The sequence below is a fragment of the Aricia agestis genome, chromosome 5, assembly GCF_905147365.1.
Source record: "Aricia agestis chromosome 5, ilAriAges1.1, whole genome shotgun sequence".
Taxonomy (NCBI): domain Eukaryota; kingdom Metazoa; phylum Arthropoda; class Insecta; order Lepidoptera; family Lycaenidae; genus Aricia; species Aricia agestis.
This window is the reverse complement of record NC_056410.1, coordinates 8,841,133-8,856,449: the sequence shown is the minus strand read 5'-3', so window position 1 is coordinate 8,856,449 and position 15,317 is coordinate 8,841,133. Positions and strand designations below refer to the sequence as shown.

Below are 15,317 nucleotides of genomic sequence, written 5' to 3'. Positions count from 1 at the left end.
AAGTCCTGTTAATTTGTATTTATTCCACAGTGTTAATTTGTTGTTGACCAAGTGCTTTATCTCTTTTGTTACCCATGGTTTGTTTTTACTGTCATAATTAATTTTGGTGTGCGGCACATACTGATTAATTGCCTCTCTTAAGGTATTTAAGAAACTGTCGTATTGATTTTTAACGCAATCTGGTACCTTCATACTTTCAGTGGTCATAGTAGAATGAACCTTTTCATTTATTTTTGTAAAGTCCGCTTTATGAAAGTTTAGTCTGTAATTAACTTCTGTATTTTTGTTGTTAGGTGTTAGCAGTTGAATAGTAGCTACTATTCAACTGCTATACTATTGGAAAAAGTGATCACTCATGTCTATTAGCTAATAGACATGAGTGATCACTTTTTCCAATAGGTGCTTGGTGGTCTATAGAAGCTATAAGAGATTCATCATTCGTAAGTATAAGATCTAAAGTTGACGGTTGGTTGCCTTGCCTGGACCTAGTGGGCTTGTCTATTAATTGCAAAAGGTTGGTGTTGTTGTACCACTGAACGAAGTTATTTTCTTTTGGTGTCATATAACCAGTGTCTTCCAGAGACCACCTGACTCCACCATAGTTAAAGTCTCCTAATATAGCCACCGTGCCATCGCATGACGCTTTATGTAACTGTTGAAGTAAGATGTCATCATAATCTATTGTTGAGTCATGTCCTCTATACACACCACAAAGTGAGATAATACTTTTTCCAATTTTCAAGTCGAGTCATAAACATTCTGAATTTTCATGTTTCTTGTTGAGGTTATTGTTCAATCTTGCAGTCATGAAATCGGTTTTGTTTGAGACATAAATTGCGACTCCTCCGCTTCGTTTCTCAATACGGTCATCTCTTCTTTTCATTCTCATTCTCTTCTTCATATCCTGGTATTTTTATCATCGAGTCTGGTATACTTGGTTTGAGCCATGTTTCGGTTATTACAACAATGTTAGGTCTCTGAGAAATTATTCTGGCAATAAAAAGGTCCATTTTAGAGAGTAATGATTGTATGTTTGTGTAAAGAATTATAATGGTGGTAAGCGCTTTTAAAATTGCTGGTTTATTGTTGTCATTTGGGATTGCATAGTTTCTCTTTGGTGTAGGTATGTAGTGTGGATTATTATTTGAAGCTAGTTTTTTTTTATTTTGTTCTATTTTTACAATAGCTGGATGCCCACGGACATATTTTATAGTTATATCATTCTCTCCTTCACTAGTGCGCCTGTTTAACTCCTCTCTTAAGTATTTCAAGTATTCTCTTTGTAGAGGGGTCAAGTCAGATGCTATATTCTTGGGTTCCTTAAGTTTGTTCTTATTACGAAGAATATGCATTGCATCGTTTTTGCTTCGTAGGACAACCTTCAGCGGACGCGGCCTGGCTTTGGCATCAGACTTAGGGGCACCGAGACGGAACATCTTTATGCCATCAAACTTTACTTCCTTTGTTATGGTACTTATGATTGCAAAATTGCAGATTGATTGCTCAGCTACATCACTGGACGAATCAGGTACACCATACATAATAATATTGTTAGACCTATTGGCTCGCTCAGTCATCTCTTGAATAGCTGATTCAGTCGCTAGCATGCTTTGTCGTAGTCGAAGCTGCTGGACTTCTTCAGTAAGGTCATTCAGCTTCTTCATTATCAGTGGTAATTGAGATAGTGCAGACTTACAGTTTTCGCAAAGAAAAGTCATGACACGAGCAACAGTTTTAAGTTCAAGTACACGGATTTCTGTAGGTGACAGCCCATGACAGTCTCCACACAGTAGTATTTTGCAGGAATCGCAAGTAACAGTTTTCTTCTCGTTTGGTTGTTTGCGACACTTCGAACATTTTGTTTGAGATGGGTTAGGACTTTTCTGCGTATCCATTTTTGGGTATTTTTATTTTGTAACACTGGTAACACTGAACTTGACCTATCTGTCGTTTTTTTTTCAACGTCAATGTCAGTATGAAAATGTTAATTTTATTGAGGGTATTTAAATATTTCATAAATTATATAGTGTCAAATGCATATTTCTCAGCACTTTTTTCACAAAAATACACAGTTTCACGCGGAAATAACACTTTCACAAAAGCAACTGTTATTATTCTATATGTTGCACTATAAGTTTCTTCGTAATTCTTGTTTTTTCCACACGAAAACTATTTATTTTGAGGAGCGTGTTCTTCGCACTTTGACAGATTTGACAGAAGTTTGTTTGTCTATACTTTCGCATTTCTACTGGTGGCCGTGCTAGCTCGGCTGATTTGTTAAAATCGGACCAGTAGTTTAGCCGCTACGAGGACACATGCATGCAAAATCCCTTTTGGTTTCGCCGTAATCGTGTTAGAATCAGACAATATTAAATTTATTCTGGTAATAAATTGAATGAACGAAGCAAAAATAATTTCTTTGTACCTAAATTAAGGTTTGTTTAATTTGGAGAGCACAGCTGGCTGGATTCTTTTGTTTAAATAAAATATAAGAAAAACTGAATTTACGTGTAATTATTGGGCCAGTGTTTATATTATATTCATTATTTACAGTTTGCCTAAAATAATAATATTTTACAATTTGTATGGGGTATGTGAAAAATATGTCATAAAATATTACTAATTACTACGTAATTTAAATAGATTTTGACACAATGTAATAATTGAATATTTTGAGATTTTCAAGAAAGAATTTTCCATTTTTAAAATTCATTTTCTTCACTTAGCTCGTCAGTATAAAACAAAAGATTCAGACTGATTATAAAATTGAGGATCCCTAAAAGCCTGTAATTATGAAACGATTTTTTTTCTGAATCATTTAATATTAATTAATGGCATTATCATCATTATCTACTTGAGGATTTAATTTTGGCTCCCATGTTCATGAATAAGAGAAGAACCTTGATTCTAATATTTTTGCAACATTAATGCAGCTTCGTCCTTAGTTTATTTCAGTTCGTTATGTCTTTTTAATTACAACACGAAATTTTCATAGAATAAAAGACCAGGGTATATAGAGTTTGTTTGCCCTATTTATAAATACTTCTTGTGGTTTAATAAGGTCAAAAGAAAATTAAAGATGCATTAAATACAGATAAATAAAAAAAGTACTATCAGAGAATTTGATTCCTAGGCAGATGAAGGACCTAAGTAATTTGGTCGCGTTAAGTCAAAACTCAAACCTATCCCGTATCCGACCGATCACAGCTTACATTGATTTGACATAAGTCGACCAAACGACATAGGTCTGTCAACGTAAAAAATGGTACAATCGAGGTTGAACAGTCTAGCGACAAGATAAACTTAAAACAACGGTCATTATTTTTATGTGCGAAATACCTGTGTAGCCCGTGTAGGTAAAATATAGGTGTTAAGCGTCGACTTTACTTAGCACGTTCTTAGAAGAATTAAGACGTGGCTTATGCAGCTAATAATGACGCTTAACTGAAACACAGCTGCGTTCCCGCCAAGTACCCATAATTTTAAATTTGTTAGGAGTTAAAGTTAAGTTACGTAGTATTTAAAGTTAAATATCATATTTTAATACGTACTTAGTATTTAAAGTAAAATATACAAATTTAATTTTACTCTTAAACAGCGTGTAGCACCGCGGGACACAGCTAGTAAGTAATGAAGACAGAATTTAAAAACCCATGAAAACCAAGTTGAGTAAACTATATTATCACAAGTCACGTAATGATACATTCAAGCTAAAATATTATACTGAACAGACACTCAGGTAGGAAACTTCCATAACATGGTATTTCGCTAAGTCCATTAGAGTGGACAACTCAATTCCAACTTATAACTACACTTTACTTGAGAGCAGGCCGCTGCGACCTTCGATCGCGTTTTGCGACCATCGAAAATATTTTATATCGACATTTTTGTTAATAGCCAAACTTTTTCGTCACAAGTGGATTTATGTTTCGCTCATTATTTTTAAGAGGTTTTTGGGACGGTAATGAAAGGTGGGATCAGGAGACCCTTATGTGCGGAACCTTGTATTTTCATGTCACATTGTAACATGACATAACAGTACCGGGAAATACGAATTGATACAGAAAATGTTGCCAAAAATGACGCCACTAAAAGCTTTGGCCAACGACATAATAATATTATATTATAATGACGGCAGTCATAACATAATAATATTATGCTATTTAAAGCAAAATTGTCTGTAGTTATGTCATTCAGTCGAAAATTAATTAATTAAGAAAATTAATCAAGTAGTAAATCAAACATTATTATAATAATAGCTACAATGTACAATATGTTATTGCTATAATGAAGTTATAAATTCATTTGTGTCCAATTATTGCATTGATTAATCTAGGGCAGTTTATAATATTATGCTGGTAACAGAAATCAGGAATGTACGTAGAGACTAGTATACTTGTTGAACTATTGTAGCTCTACCATGAGTTTAAAGCTATAGTATTTATCGATACTCGATACCGACTACGAAAATTTTTAGTGTGGCAAATTTTACAGTGCCTCTAGCGGATTACTTGCGGAACTAAAATCGCCATACTAAATATTTACGGTAGTCGGTATCGAGTATCGATAAATACTATAGCTTTAAACTCATGGTAGAGCTACTGCTATATTTAAAGTAATGGTGACTTTCCGATCTTTGCCGCAAGCGACCGCGACCGACAAAAATTAAAATAAAATGCCACTTTATGACCGAGGCTACAGGTTTCATTTTCTACCGAAATTGGTCTAGCGACTCATGCCGCCGCTGAAAAACGAAAATTATAGCCTAGGGCCCAGGTCATAAAGTAGCATTTTATTTGATTTTTTGTCGGTTGCGGTCGCTTGCGGTAAAGATCGGAAAGTCACCTTAAAATAAAATGTTTTGAACTTACTATGACATTGTACTATAAACTTTCCAGTAGATATTGCTTAAATTTACTGCGTGGCGCGCGTTTTAAAATGGTTTACGTGCAAATGCAAAGAAAAAGCTTTGCATGAATTTTAATAAAATAATTATAAGCCTCTTCTTTTTGATTCGCCAGGCTTCTACTAATTAATTCAATCCAGATTCGGCAATAAGATTCACGAAGAAGGACGGTTCATACAAATGACCTGTGCCAAGCACATCACATCACAAGTTAAAAAAAAACTTGAATATTCCAAATAGATTTTGAAATTCATGTTTCGAATGTCCGGTTGTTCCAGTTAACCTGTCGGTGGCGGACGCGATGGTGTCGACCCTCAACGTGACGTTCAACTTTACGTACATGCTGTACTCGGACTGGCCGTTCGGACACTTCTACTGCAAGTTCTGTCAGTTCATCGCCGTGCTCAGCATATCAGCGTCCGTCTTCACGCTCATGGCCATTAGCATAGATCGGTGAGTTCTTTTTTATTGAACAATTACATGCAGCGAAGGAAAACGGCATGAAAAACTTCGTTTTTGTATATTTTCACATGATAAAAACGCAGACAGATCTAACGATTACTTTACTTCAATTTTGTGAACAGTTTGACAGAAAATATATGGATTTTATGTCAAAATATTCATTCATTGAAAGTTAAGTTATCATTTATTAACCGTCGGTATTTAAATTTTAATAAATTACTAGCTTTTGCCAGCGGCTTCGCTCGCGTGAAATTCGAAAATCATGTACAATACGAATATTCTTGCAATCTCCTTTAGAAACATGATGTTTTTCCAAGACCAAAAGTAGCCTATGTTACTCTCTATCCTTTCAACTAAGTCGATGCCAAAAATCAAGTCAATTGGTTGCTTCGTTAGGCTGCGAAGAAAGGACAAACAAACAAATACACTTTCGCATTTATAATATCAGTATGGACAGCTGTTTCCCGCGACTTCGTAGGCGTTACCATATTATAATAACGGAAATGGATAATTCTCTCCTTTTTATGGTCCCTTACTCAAATGGTAAAAAACGGAACCCGAGTACAAAGATATAATATCAGCCTGTCCGTCTGTCCATATCCAGGCAAAGCCTCCCTCATATTAATCAAATGACACTCGAAATCTGTATGTTTCACTATTAAATAATAACTTAGTTTGTTCCTAAGGAATAAGAATTAAAACTCAACACTAACGACGCAACATGTTTTTGCTTGACAACATTACCAGCAGGGGGGGGGGGGGGGGGTATGGGGGGCGCGGGTAAGTTTGAATAAGGCATATATATCTGCAAAAACCGTATTCAAATCAGATCAGTAGTTTTCGTGTTAAAGAAAAAAGTTTTATACAAAATCTGGCCCCTCTTTGGTCCGTTTGAGGGGTGGGGGGGAAAAATTTTATACACCAGATATGAAGTTGGAAGAAGAAAAATATATCTGCGAAAACCATATTCAAATCGGATCAGTAGTTTTCATATTAAAAAAAAAGTTTGATACAATATCTGACCCCCTCTTCGGCCCCCTTGAAGGGGTGGGGAAAAATTTTATACACCAGATGTTAAATTGGAAAATACAGTTAATAATATGAAGTTAGTCCATTGAAGAAAAAAGTTTGATACAAAATTTGACCCCCTCTTTGGTCCCCTTAGAGGGGTGAGGGGGGAAAAATTTATACACCAGATGTTAAGTTGGAAGAAGATCAATATATCTGCGAAAACCGTACTCAAATCGGATCAGTAGTTTTCGTGTTAAAGAAAAAAGTTTGGTACAAAATCTTACCCCCTCTTTTGACCCCTTGGAGAGGTGGGGGGCAAAATTTTTGTACACCAGATGTTAAGTTGGGAGAAGACAAATATATCTGCGAAAACCGCATTCAAATCGGATCAGTAGTTTTCGTGTGATGGTGGAACAAACAGACGGACAGACGGACAGACAAAAAACTAACCACAGTTTTGGCTTCAATAGCGATGTAGTAACAGCCCCCGCTTATTATTTTTTGGATATCTTTAATGTACAGAATTGTCATTTCTACAGTCTTATTATATGTATAGATTTGAGTAAATTAAACGAGGGAAGCAATTAAAATGCTTATTATTGCAATCTAGGTATATGGATCAATTAGAATGGTAAGATTACAGATTTGTCGTAACCCGTATCCAAAAACGTGCCCGGGACGATCAAGATTGCACGGACCGGTCATTTCCTTCCTTGTATGTATATAGTTGGGTGTTTCTGTATGATTATTGTTGGCGAATATATTGCTTGGATATTTTATTACAATACAGTGCATATAACTTATTTTAGAAAGTCTAGTTATAATAACCAAATTAAATAATGGCAACTAACATAATATTGACCTAGGCCTAAGGCCTAAACGTAGACTTACATACTACATAGCTTAATGATTTTGATTATGTGAACAGAAAGGGACTATGAAGATGTTTGCCAGACCAAGAACACTTGGTACTTGTAGAAAAGACAAAAGTGGGTCAGACCCTATTTGAATTTACGGACACATCATGAGTTTACGGACACATCAAACATACCTACCTAAAGGACGAAGGAAGTAATTCGATGAATTAACAGACCAAAGTTTGAGTGGCTTTGCGTGTTTTAGGATACAGAATAAGGGCGTTTGTCCACCGCCATCATCATTAGGACGAAGGCATCCGCTAAAAAAGGATTTTGATAAATTCCAACCCCAAGGGGTTAAAATAGGGGATGGAAGTTTGTATATAATAATAATAAAGCCGCGGGCAAAAGCTCGTTTAAGAATAAAATTGACCTCTTATAAATACACAGATTATTATTATAGATTCATCGGAAAACCTTTTGGTAACTATTAGAATCATAATCTCCAACTTTTTATAAGTTCGAAGTGATATGCTTCATATTCAGTTCACATTGAGTATGCTAATTACGATTTTGACAGGGGGTCAATGATCGCTACCTATTCGCCGAGTACACCTTAGGCTAGGTTTGCATTGCATTTTGCTTTACGCCACTACAAATGGCGGCGGCATGGGTCGCTAGACCAATGTTGGAAAATGAGACCTGTAGGTTATAAAGTGGCAGTTTATCGGTCCAAATAATCTCGTTATCGGTGACGTGACGTCCCGGTTACGGCGGTGACGGACGAATTTCCGCTAAAAGGATATACTATACAAACCCATTGGATAAAAGCACCCCAACAAGTTTAAGTTTTAATTACTTGTGATGGAAGAAGACGGTCTTGTTATGACTATAGGGAAATACTATACAGTTGCCGAATATCAACTCAATTTCTTAAGAGGCTTCCGGAATTTGATGAATATTTCCTAAGTACACCCTACTAATATCTTACTTCCTACTTATATACATACCTATATATATATATATATATATATATATATATATATATATATATACATATAATAATTATAATAATATAATAATAAACTACAATAATATAGCTTATACATCAGAATAGCACATAGGCTACAACTTTAGCCTACTTTCAAAATGGAGGAGGTGTTATGTTCGTTTTTTATGTTCAACGATTACTCCGCCGTCGGTGAATCGATTTTCTAAATTTTTCTTTTGGTGTATAGAGTATCATCCCATTTGGTATCATGATCACCAAAGTGGTGACCTGATGAAGGGATCCATAAGTAATCACTAATCGAGGGAACTCCTCACTCTCACTCAACTCAACTCAATCTCTACTCAATCACTAATCGAGGGAACCTATGTCATTTGGTAGCAAGCTACCAAATGACATAGGTTAGGTTCGTTATCTGCCTTTGTATCAATTTATAATATGAAGAGCTTTTGCCCGTGGCTTCGCTCGCGTTAAGAAATATTATTATATACAAACTTTCATCCCCTATTTGAACCCCTTGGGGTTGGAATTTATCAAAATCCTTTCTTAGCGGATGCCTACGTTATAACATCTACCTGCATGCCAAATTTCAGCCCGATCCGTCCAGTGGTTTGGACTGTGCGTTGATAGATCACTATGTCAATCAGTCAGTCACCTTTGAGTTTTATAATTATATACAGATAGTAGGTACTAACTACTAGGTAAGTAGGTACTATCAGAAAAGTTGATTCCTAGGCAGATGGAGAACCTAAGCAATTAAGTCGCGTTACGTCAAATCTTTGAATTGAATTGACATAAGCTGACCAAATTACGTAAGTCTGTCAACTGCCTTTTTTTTTGAGGAGGGGAAATGCATTACGCATCCCCCGCCCCCTCGGGGGAAGGGGCAGGGGTATGTCGGACTCCCTCCGGATCACCGGAGGTTTACCGACTAAAACCCCCCCATGCCTTCGTCAACGCTACACGCGAAGGAGCGGGATCGTTATCGCACCGCGTCCTCCGCAGCGCTTGTCGCTTCCGGCACCACATCATTGCAGCAGCCTGCGCCGCCGCCTGCCTTCACTGAGAGGCTCCCCGGGCATCAAAGGGAGGCTTTCTCCTCGAGGCCTATGTTGTAGGCAGTGATCCCCCGATCAACCGCCCACAGGCCTAGGCTCCCACCTCCATGGCGGGGGCGTTTTGACTCGCCCCTGCCTCATCGGTTCCAGGCCGCTTACGCAGCTTAGCCTTGGAGGGAGCCTTGCGCTTCTTCCTCGTGCCGGGCGACTTGCTGGCTTTTGTGCTGCAACCGTTAGTCCCCAGCACGTGGTTGCTCTCTTTGCCGAGCTCGGCGCGTCTATCAACTGCCTAGGAATCAATTTGTTTGTACCTGTATAGCACTAATCAAGTAGGCACGAATTGCTTTTACGTTGCGTATTTTTAATAACTCTTGTTTTTATTTATTTTTTTACTTTCATACTTGGTTGAAAAAATTTAATACTGGCATCAAAGCAATTTGTTAAATTAATTATGAAAATTAATACTGAGCCTCATTATTTTCGTCCCTCGTCTTTTCAATATTTTGTTAGGAAACTATAAATATTAAATAACTTAAATGTGGCTTTGACCCTTTTGTCGCCAACAAAATATTTAAAACAGTATGCTTTAACGATGTTCTAATATAATTAAAATTTAATCCCTGATTCCCGTGGCCACACCATGTGTGTGTCATGGCTGGACCGATATTTATAAAATTGTAATATTTGACGCAGTTATACAGTGTGTTAGTGTAAACACCGTTATCCTTGAAATCATCAAATGAGCCCGTCAAAATGAACAACTTTTCCTATGAGAACAATGCTGGAAACTAAAAAAAATCCGGTGTTTTTTTTATGAAATAAGAGGGCAAACGGGCAAACGGGTCACCTGATGGAAAGCAACTTCCGTCGCCCATGGACACTCGCAGCATCAGAAGAGCTGCAGGTGCGTTGCCGGCCTTTTAAGAGGGAATAAGGTAATAGGGAAGGGTAGGGAAGGGAACAGGGTAGGGGATTGGGCTTCCGGTAAACTCACTCACTCGGCGAAACACAGCGCAAGCGCTGTTTCACGCCGGTATTCTGTAAGAACGTGGTATTTCTCCGGTCGAGCCGGCCCATTGGTGCCGAAGCATGGCTCTCCCACCTGTTTACACTAACACACTGTAGAGATTACGAGCAAAATCATAGGTAAGACATTTGCATACAACGTCGCGGGAAACAGCTAGTATGATAATAAAACCAAGTGAATTGGCAGTCGGACCATGCTCCGAAAAGTTTATATTAGTTGTATGATTATAATATTATGAACATATTTTATACGTCCTGTAGGCTTTACGCAGATTAGGTACCTAATCAGACAGTTTTTGATTTTATTTTTGGATAGTAGAGTAAATTGAAAAATATTAAATATTTGAACAAAATTGCTTCAATCTATTGTTGAGTAAAATTAGTAAATAGACAAATCAACAGTTTCTTACAATGCAAAAGATACAGATTGATCTATACAATATTTTCTCGTACTGGGTAAATATATCAATGAATTGTTATTCTACAAAACTCCGAAAAGAGAAGGCGTCTTGAAGCAGTGTTTTGTTTTACGACTTGCCTTAATTTTATTACGTAGTATTTTAAGAGTTGATGTTTATGTTATTTGATGTTGTTATTTTTACGAATACTTACGGAATTCGTTTATTTTTGCTAAGACAGTAATTATTATTGTTGTATCTCATTGGAGACAGTACCGAAATCATTATTTCTACTAGAGATTGCTCTAGTAGAAATAATGATTTCGGTACTGTTGTAATTGTAGTATTACAAATTACAATTCACAGTACATGTAGATGTTGTCCGCAAATTTTCTGAATAATAACTATCCCATGTCGGTTCCCGAAATTAAAAATAAGCCTCTTTTGAGTCTAAGCGCATTTTGGGAATAAGTAGATATTTTCTTTTATCTGAAATTCTGAAGGACATCAGCTCTTAATATTATTGGAAATATGAATTTGTTCAATAAAAATACTAAGCAAAAACTTCAGTGCTTCATATGAATGAGTAATGACTGGTCGTTCCGCACAGCTTCGCTCGCTTAAACGCAAGAACCCCACATTTTCGCGCAAAAAGTAGCTTATGTCCTTCGACCTTTCTACTTCCTAGTAGTTGACTCTATGTTAAGAATCAATCGTGTATCAATAAAAACAAATTTAAAATATCGGTACAGTAGTTTTTGAGACTATAGCGCTTTCAAACATACTCTCCTGCTTTGTAATATTATAGTATACTAGCGACCCGCCCCGGCGTCGCACGGGTATAAAATATATAGCCACTGAAAAAATTGCTATGATCCTTCACGTGGTTTACTCCTCATCTGTGCCAAATAACATAAAAATTGCTCCACTAGTTTTTTCCACATTCGCCTATTAGTCTTAGCGTGATAAAATTGCCTTTCTCAATAAATGGGCTACGTAACACTGAAAGAATTTTTCAAATCGGACCAGTAGTTCCTGAGTTTTGCGAATTCAAGTTAACCCTTTCAAATAATTTCCCCCGTTTTTTCCATACTTTCCTCTATTTCTTCGCTCCTATTAGTCTTAGCGTTATTAAATATAGTCTATAGCCTTCCTCGATAAATGAGCTATCTAACACTGAAAGAATCATCAAAATCCGTTGCGTAGTTTTGGAGATTAAAGGGAACAAAGGGACATGAGGGAAAAAAGCGACTTTGTTTTATAATAATATTATGTATAGATATAGATGTTAGTGTAACGAAATATAGTGATAGAAGTTAGAACTTTATGGTGTTTATGAGTTTACTGTGAACGTAGCAGCGGCGAAAGAGTAACTTTTTAAAATTTCTGTATAGCTCTTCTAATGTTGCGAATGTCCATGGGCGACGGTAGTTGCTTTTCATCAGGCGACCCGTTTGCTCGTTTGCCCCCTTATTTTATAAAAAACAAACATGACGCTGGAGCACTAGATCCTACAAATCACAAAAAAAACTTTCAACGCAGGTACTAAAATAAGTGTCGGTCAAAAAGTGTCGTTCCGTCTAGATGCCTCGAACTTCATTCCAATAAAAAAATCATTGTTACAGATACGTCGCAATAATGAATCCCCTGCGGCCTCGGCTGGGCAAACGGGCGACGCTGGGCATCGCCGCCGCCATCTGGGCCGGCAGCTCCATCATCAGCAGCCCCAACCTCATCTACTTCACCACAGACATCGACCCACAGCCGGATGGTACTACAAGGTCTCTTAAACTTTACACTTGTCTACTACTGACACGACGTCGTGTCGTGCTTTTATGTCCCGGCCCTAATACATAATATAAGATATAAGTTGATATAACTAACATTTAATTACTGACATAACCTCCTACAGTACGAGAGGAATCACAAAATTCCATTCAATTAAAGCTTGTGACACACAGAGCAGGTAATGTAAATATGTATATTATAGCACGATACATCTCGATACATCTCAATACATCTTTCTATAGAAATCGTCAGGAGACCACACACAGCAGCTATAATGTATATTTTTACATCTTCGTATCTTAAGATACCGAGCTATATGAATATATACATTTATATTTTGATACATCTAAATACATCTCAATACATCTCAATATATTTCTGTATATTACGATACATCTCTTCTCTTCATAGGGTGTTCAAAAATTTCTGTGATTATATTATATGTGTATGATAGACAGATACACACAGTGTTGCCAATTGCCACCTTAGCACAGCACTTCACAGCAGGTACTGCAGGCAGTCTGTTCCCTGGAGCCTATATTTCCAATCAAATATCTTCAATCCACATCGTTCTGTTTTTGGCACAATATGTAACAATGCACGCATCAAAATTACAATCCGAATCATCTTCTGATGAACTATCCAGTGAATCTAATAGCAAGTAACTTGAAAGGCCATAGTATTACAACATTAAAAATAAGAACAGTCTGTATAACACTTTAGCAGTTGAAATGTGCGTCAAGCGGGGCGTTTAGCATTGAAATGTAGGGAAAGATACATTACATTACCTCTTGTGTGTGTGATACATTAATATAATGTAAAGATATACATCACGGGATGTAATGTACATTAATATACATTACCTGCTCTGTCTGTGACAGCCTTAATTGTAATTAAAAGAGACTTAATACGAAAGTTTATGACTCAGACCATACCTCATTTAGGACTTACTGTTTATTGCCCTGGGAATTGATAAATAATAATGAGAAACGTAGCTAGTAAGACTACTGTATACTGAAACAAATTTACTTAATAAAGAAAATAAAGGTAAACTACAAACATAGATAATTTGGAAAAAAAATTATCTGCCGCTATTTTGTGACGTTGAACTAATAAGTTGTAAACACCTTGGGAGTAGCTAGTTAGCTAAGTAACCTGTAAAATCTTGTTTTCTTAACTTTCTTAACTTATTTTGTGTTTCAGGCGAGTGTGTTTTCCCGAGTGGCCGGACGGTATCACGACTAGATCTGACCTGGAGTATGCGTAAGTACTTTTAAAGTACTATAACTGAAATAAAAAGTTTTTAAAGTACCAATTTCTATAGTTTAAAAACGTAGCAATTATTGTTTTACAATTTCAAAACTCGTGTTTACTGTAATGGACTGTGGTTTGAAGTTTCACGAAACAGGAAATAATAATTATTATTATTACCTCAATCGTGGGAATCGCAGACACAATAGATTTTCAATTGTTATTTGACAGCCGGGTGCCGCTTGTGGATTGATGGATTAAATTAAATCAATGTTTTTATTTTCAATATTAATTAAGTATATAATATTATCTAAGGCAAATAATTATAGCGATGGTACTGTTTGCTTATTTTGTTGCTAAATTGGTGCAACAATGTATTTGAAAACGTAGCACTCCGTATCAGACTCGTTAAATAAAGAGCTTCTTACGAAACGAAGAAGCTCTCATTAGCACTTACCATAATAGGTTTTAGATAATAGTCTAGCTGGATGTAGTATTATTTCTGACTTCTCAGCTTATTTCAAGCAACTTTCTTTATTGTTTATTTTTCTGGTGCTTTAACATTTTTCTATTTCTATTCACAAAATCCTTAAGAGGATACACCAGGGGCTAGAGAAATGAATAAAAAGTCCGTGTAATATCTATAGCTGTCTCCCTTACCTCAAGCCTAGATACCGCAGAATGCGATAAAGACAACTGCAGAAAATCCAGAAAATCAACGATACGTTGTCCCCTGATTCATTCTCCAAAATTTAATCGATTTAAGTACTTTTTTCACTAAAGATTAAAAAAAAGCTTGAGCTGTGTTCCTATGTTTTGTTTTTTTTGTGTAATCTAGCCAAATCTGTTTTCTGGATGTTTGAACACAGCTGAAAATCTGGCCATTTTTTTGGATTTTTGAACGTTCATATCTTATTTAATAATTAAATTATGAAAAAAAAGAAAACATAGCGACATTGTATTAGTGGCCGTAGATATTCAGGAAAAAAATTATAACTCTACTAGCATTATCCAGGGAGGAAACAGGGGACAACGTTTGTATGGAAAAAAGGGCGGTGTGGACTCCTCTTAACTATATTTTATAGGGAGATCGCAGATGGCACGTACACTTTTTGTGTGATCGAGTCTGCGGCGCACATACAATCTGCATGGCCGCACCATGCCGACTGTATGTGCGCTGCAGACTCGATCACACAAAAAGTGTGCCGTCTGCGATCTCCCTTATACTTACCAAAAATATAGGGATTTACTTTTAGCTAATTAATATAAAAAGTATTAAATTCACCTGCTCTTAAAATAATTGGCATTCTATTCAAATAGTTTCAACACAAGAGCAAATTATAGAGTCAAATAACCAACTTTAATGCCTTTTCACTTCGAGCTTCCTTTAGAGCAAAGTTTTCAAAAACTTTCGGAAAGTTCCGGTGTGTATTTTGTGCACCTTTTACTGTGTAAATAAACTTAAGAACTAACCATTAGACGCGTAATTAAGTAGATATTATTCACTTGCAGCAAACGCTTATCTTTTTTTATTTATAAACGACCGAGAGC

General features: G+C 36.4%; 1 protein-coding gene across 1 annotated transcript in view; it reads left to right on the top strand.

Moving 5' to 3' along the window:
• Positions 1-15,317, top strand: part of LOC121727295 (tachykinin-like peptides receptor 99D) — a 28,959-nt gene that overhangs the window by 8,345 nt on the left and 5,297 nt on the right. The window contains exons 3-5 of the mRNA XM_042115032.1: positions 5,185-5,359; positions 12,353-12,508; positions 13,719-13,778. Of these exons, the coding sequence (XP_041970966.1) occupies positions 5,185-5,359; positions 12,353-12,508; positions 13,719-13,778 (391 nt within the window). The remainder of the gene's footprint in view (positions 1-5,184; positions 5,360-12,352; positions 12,509-13,718; positions 13,779-15,317) is intronic.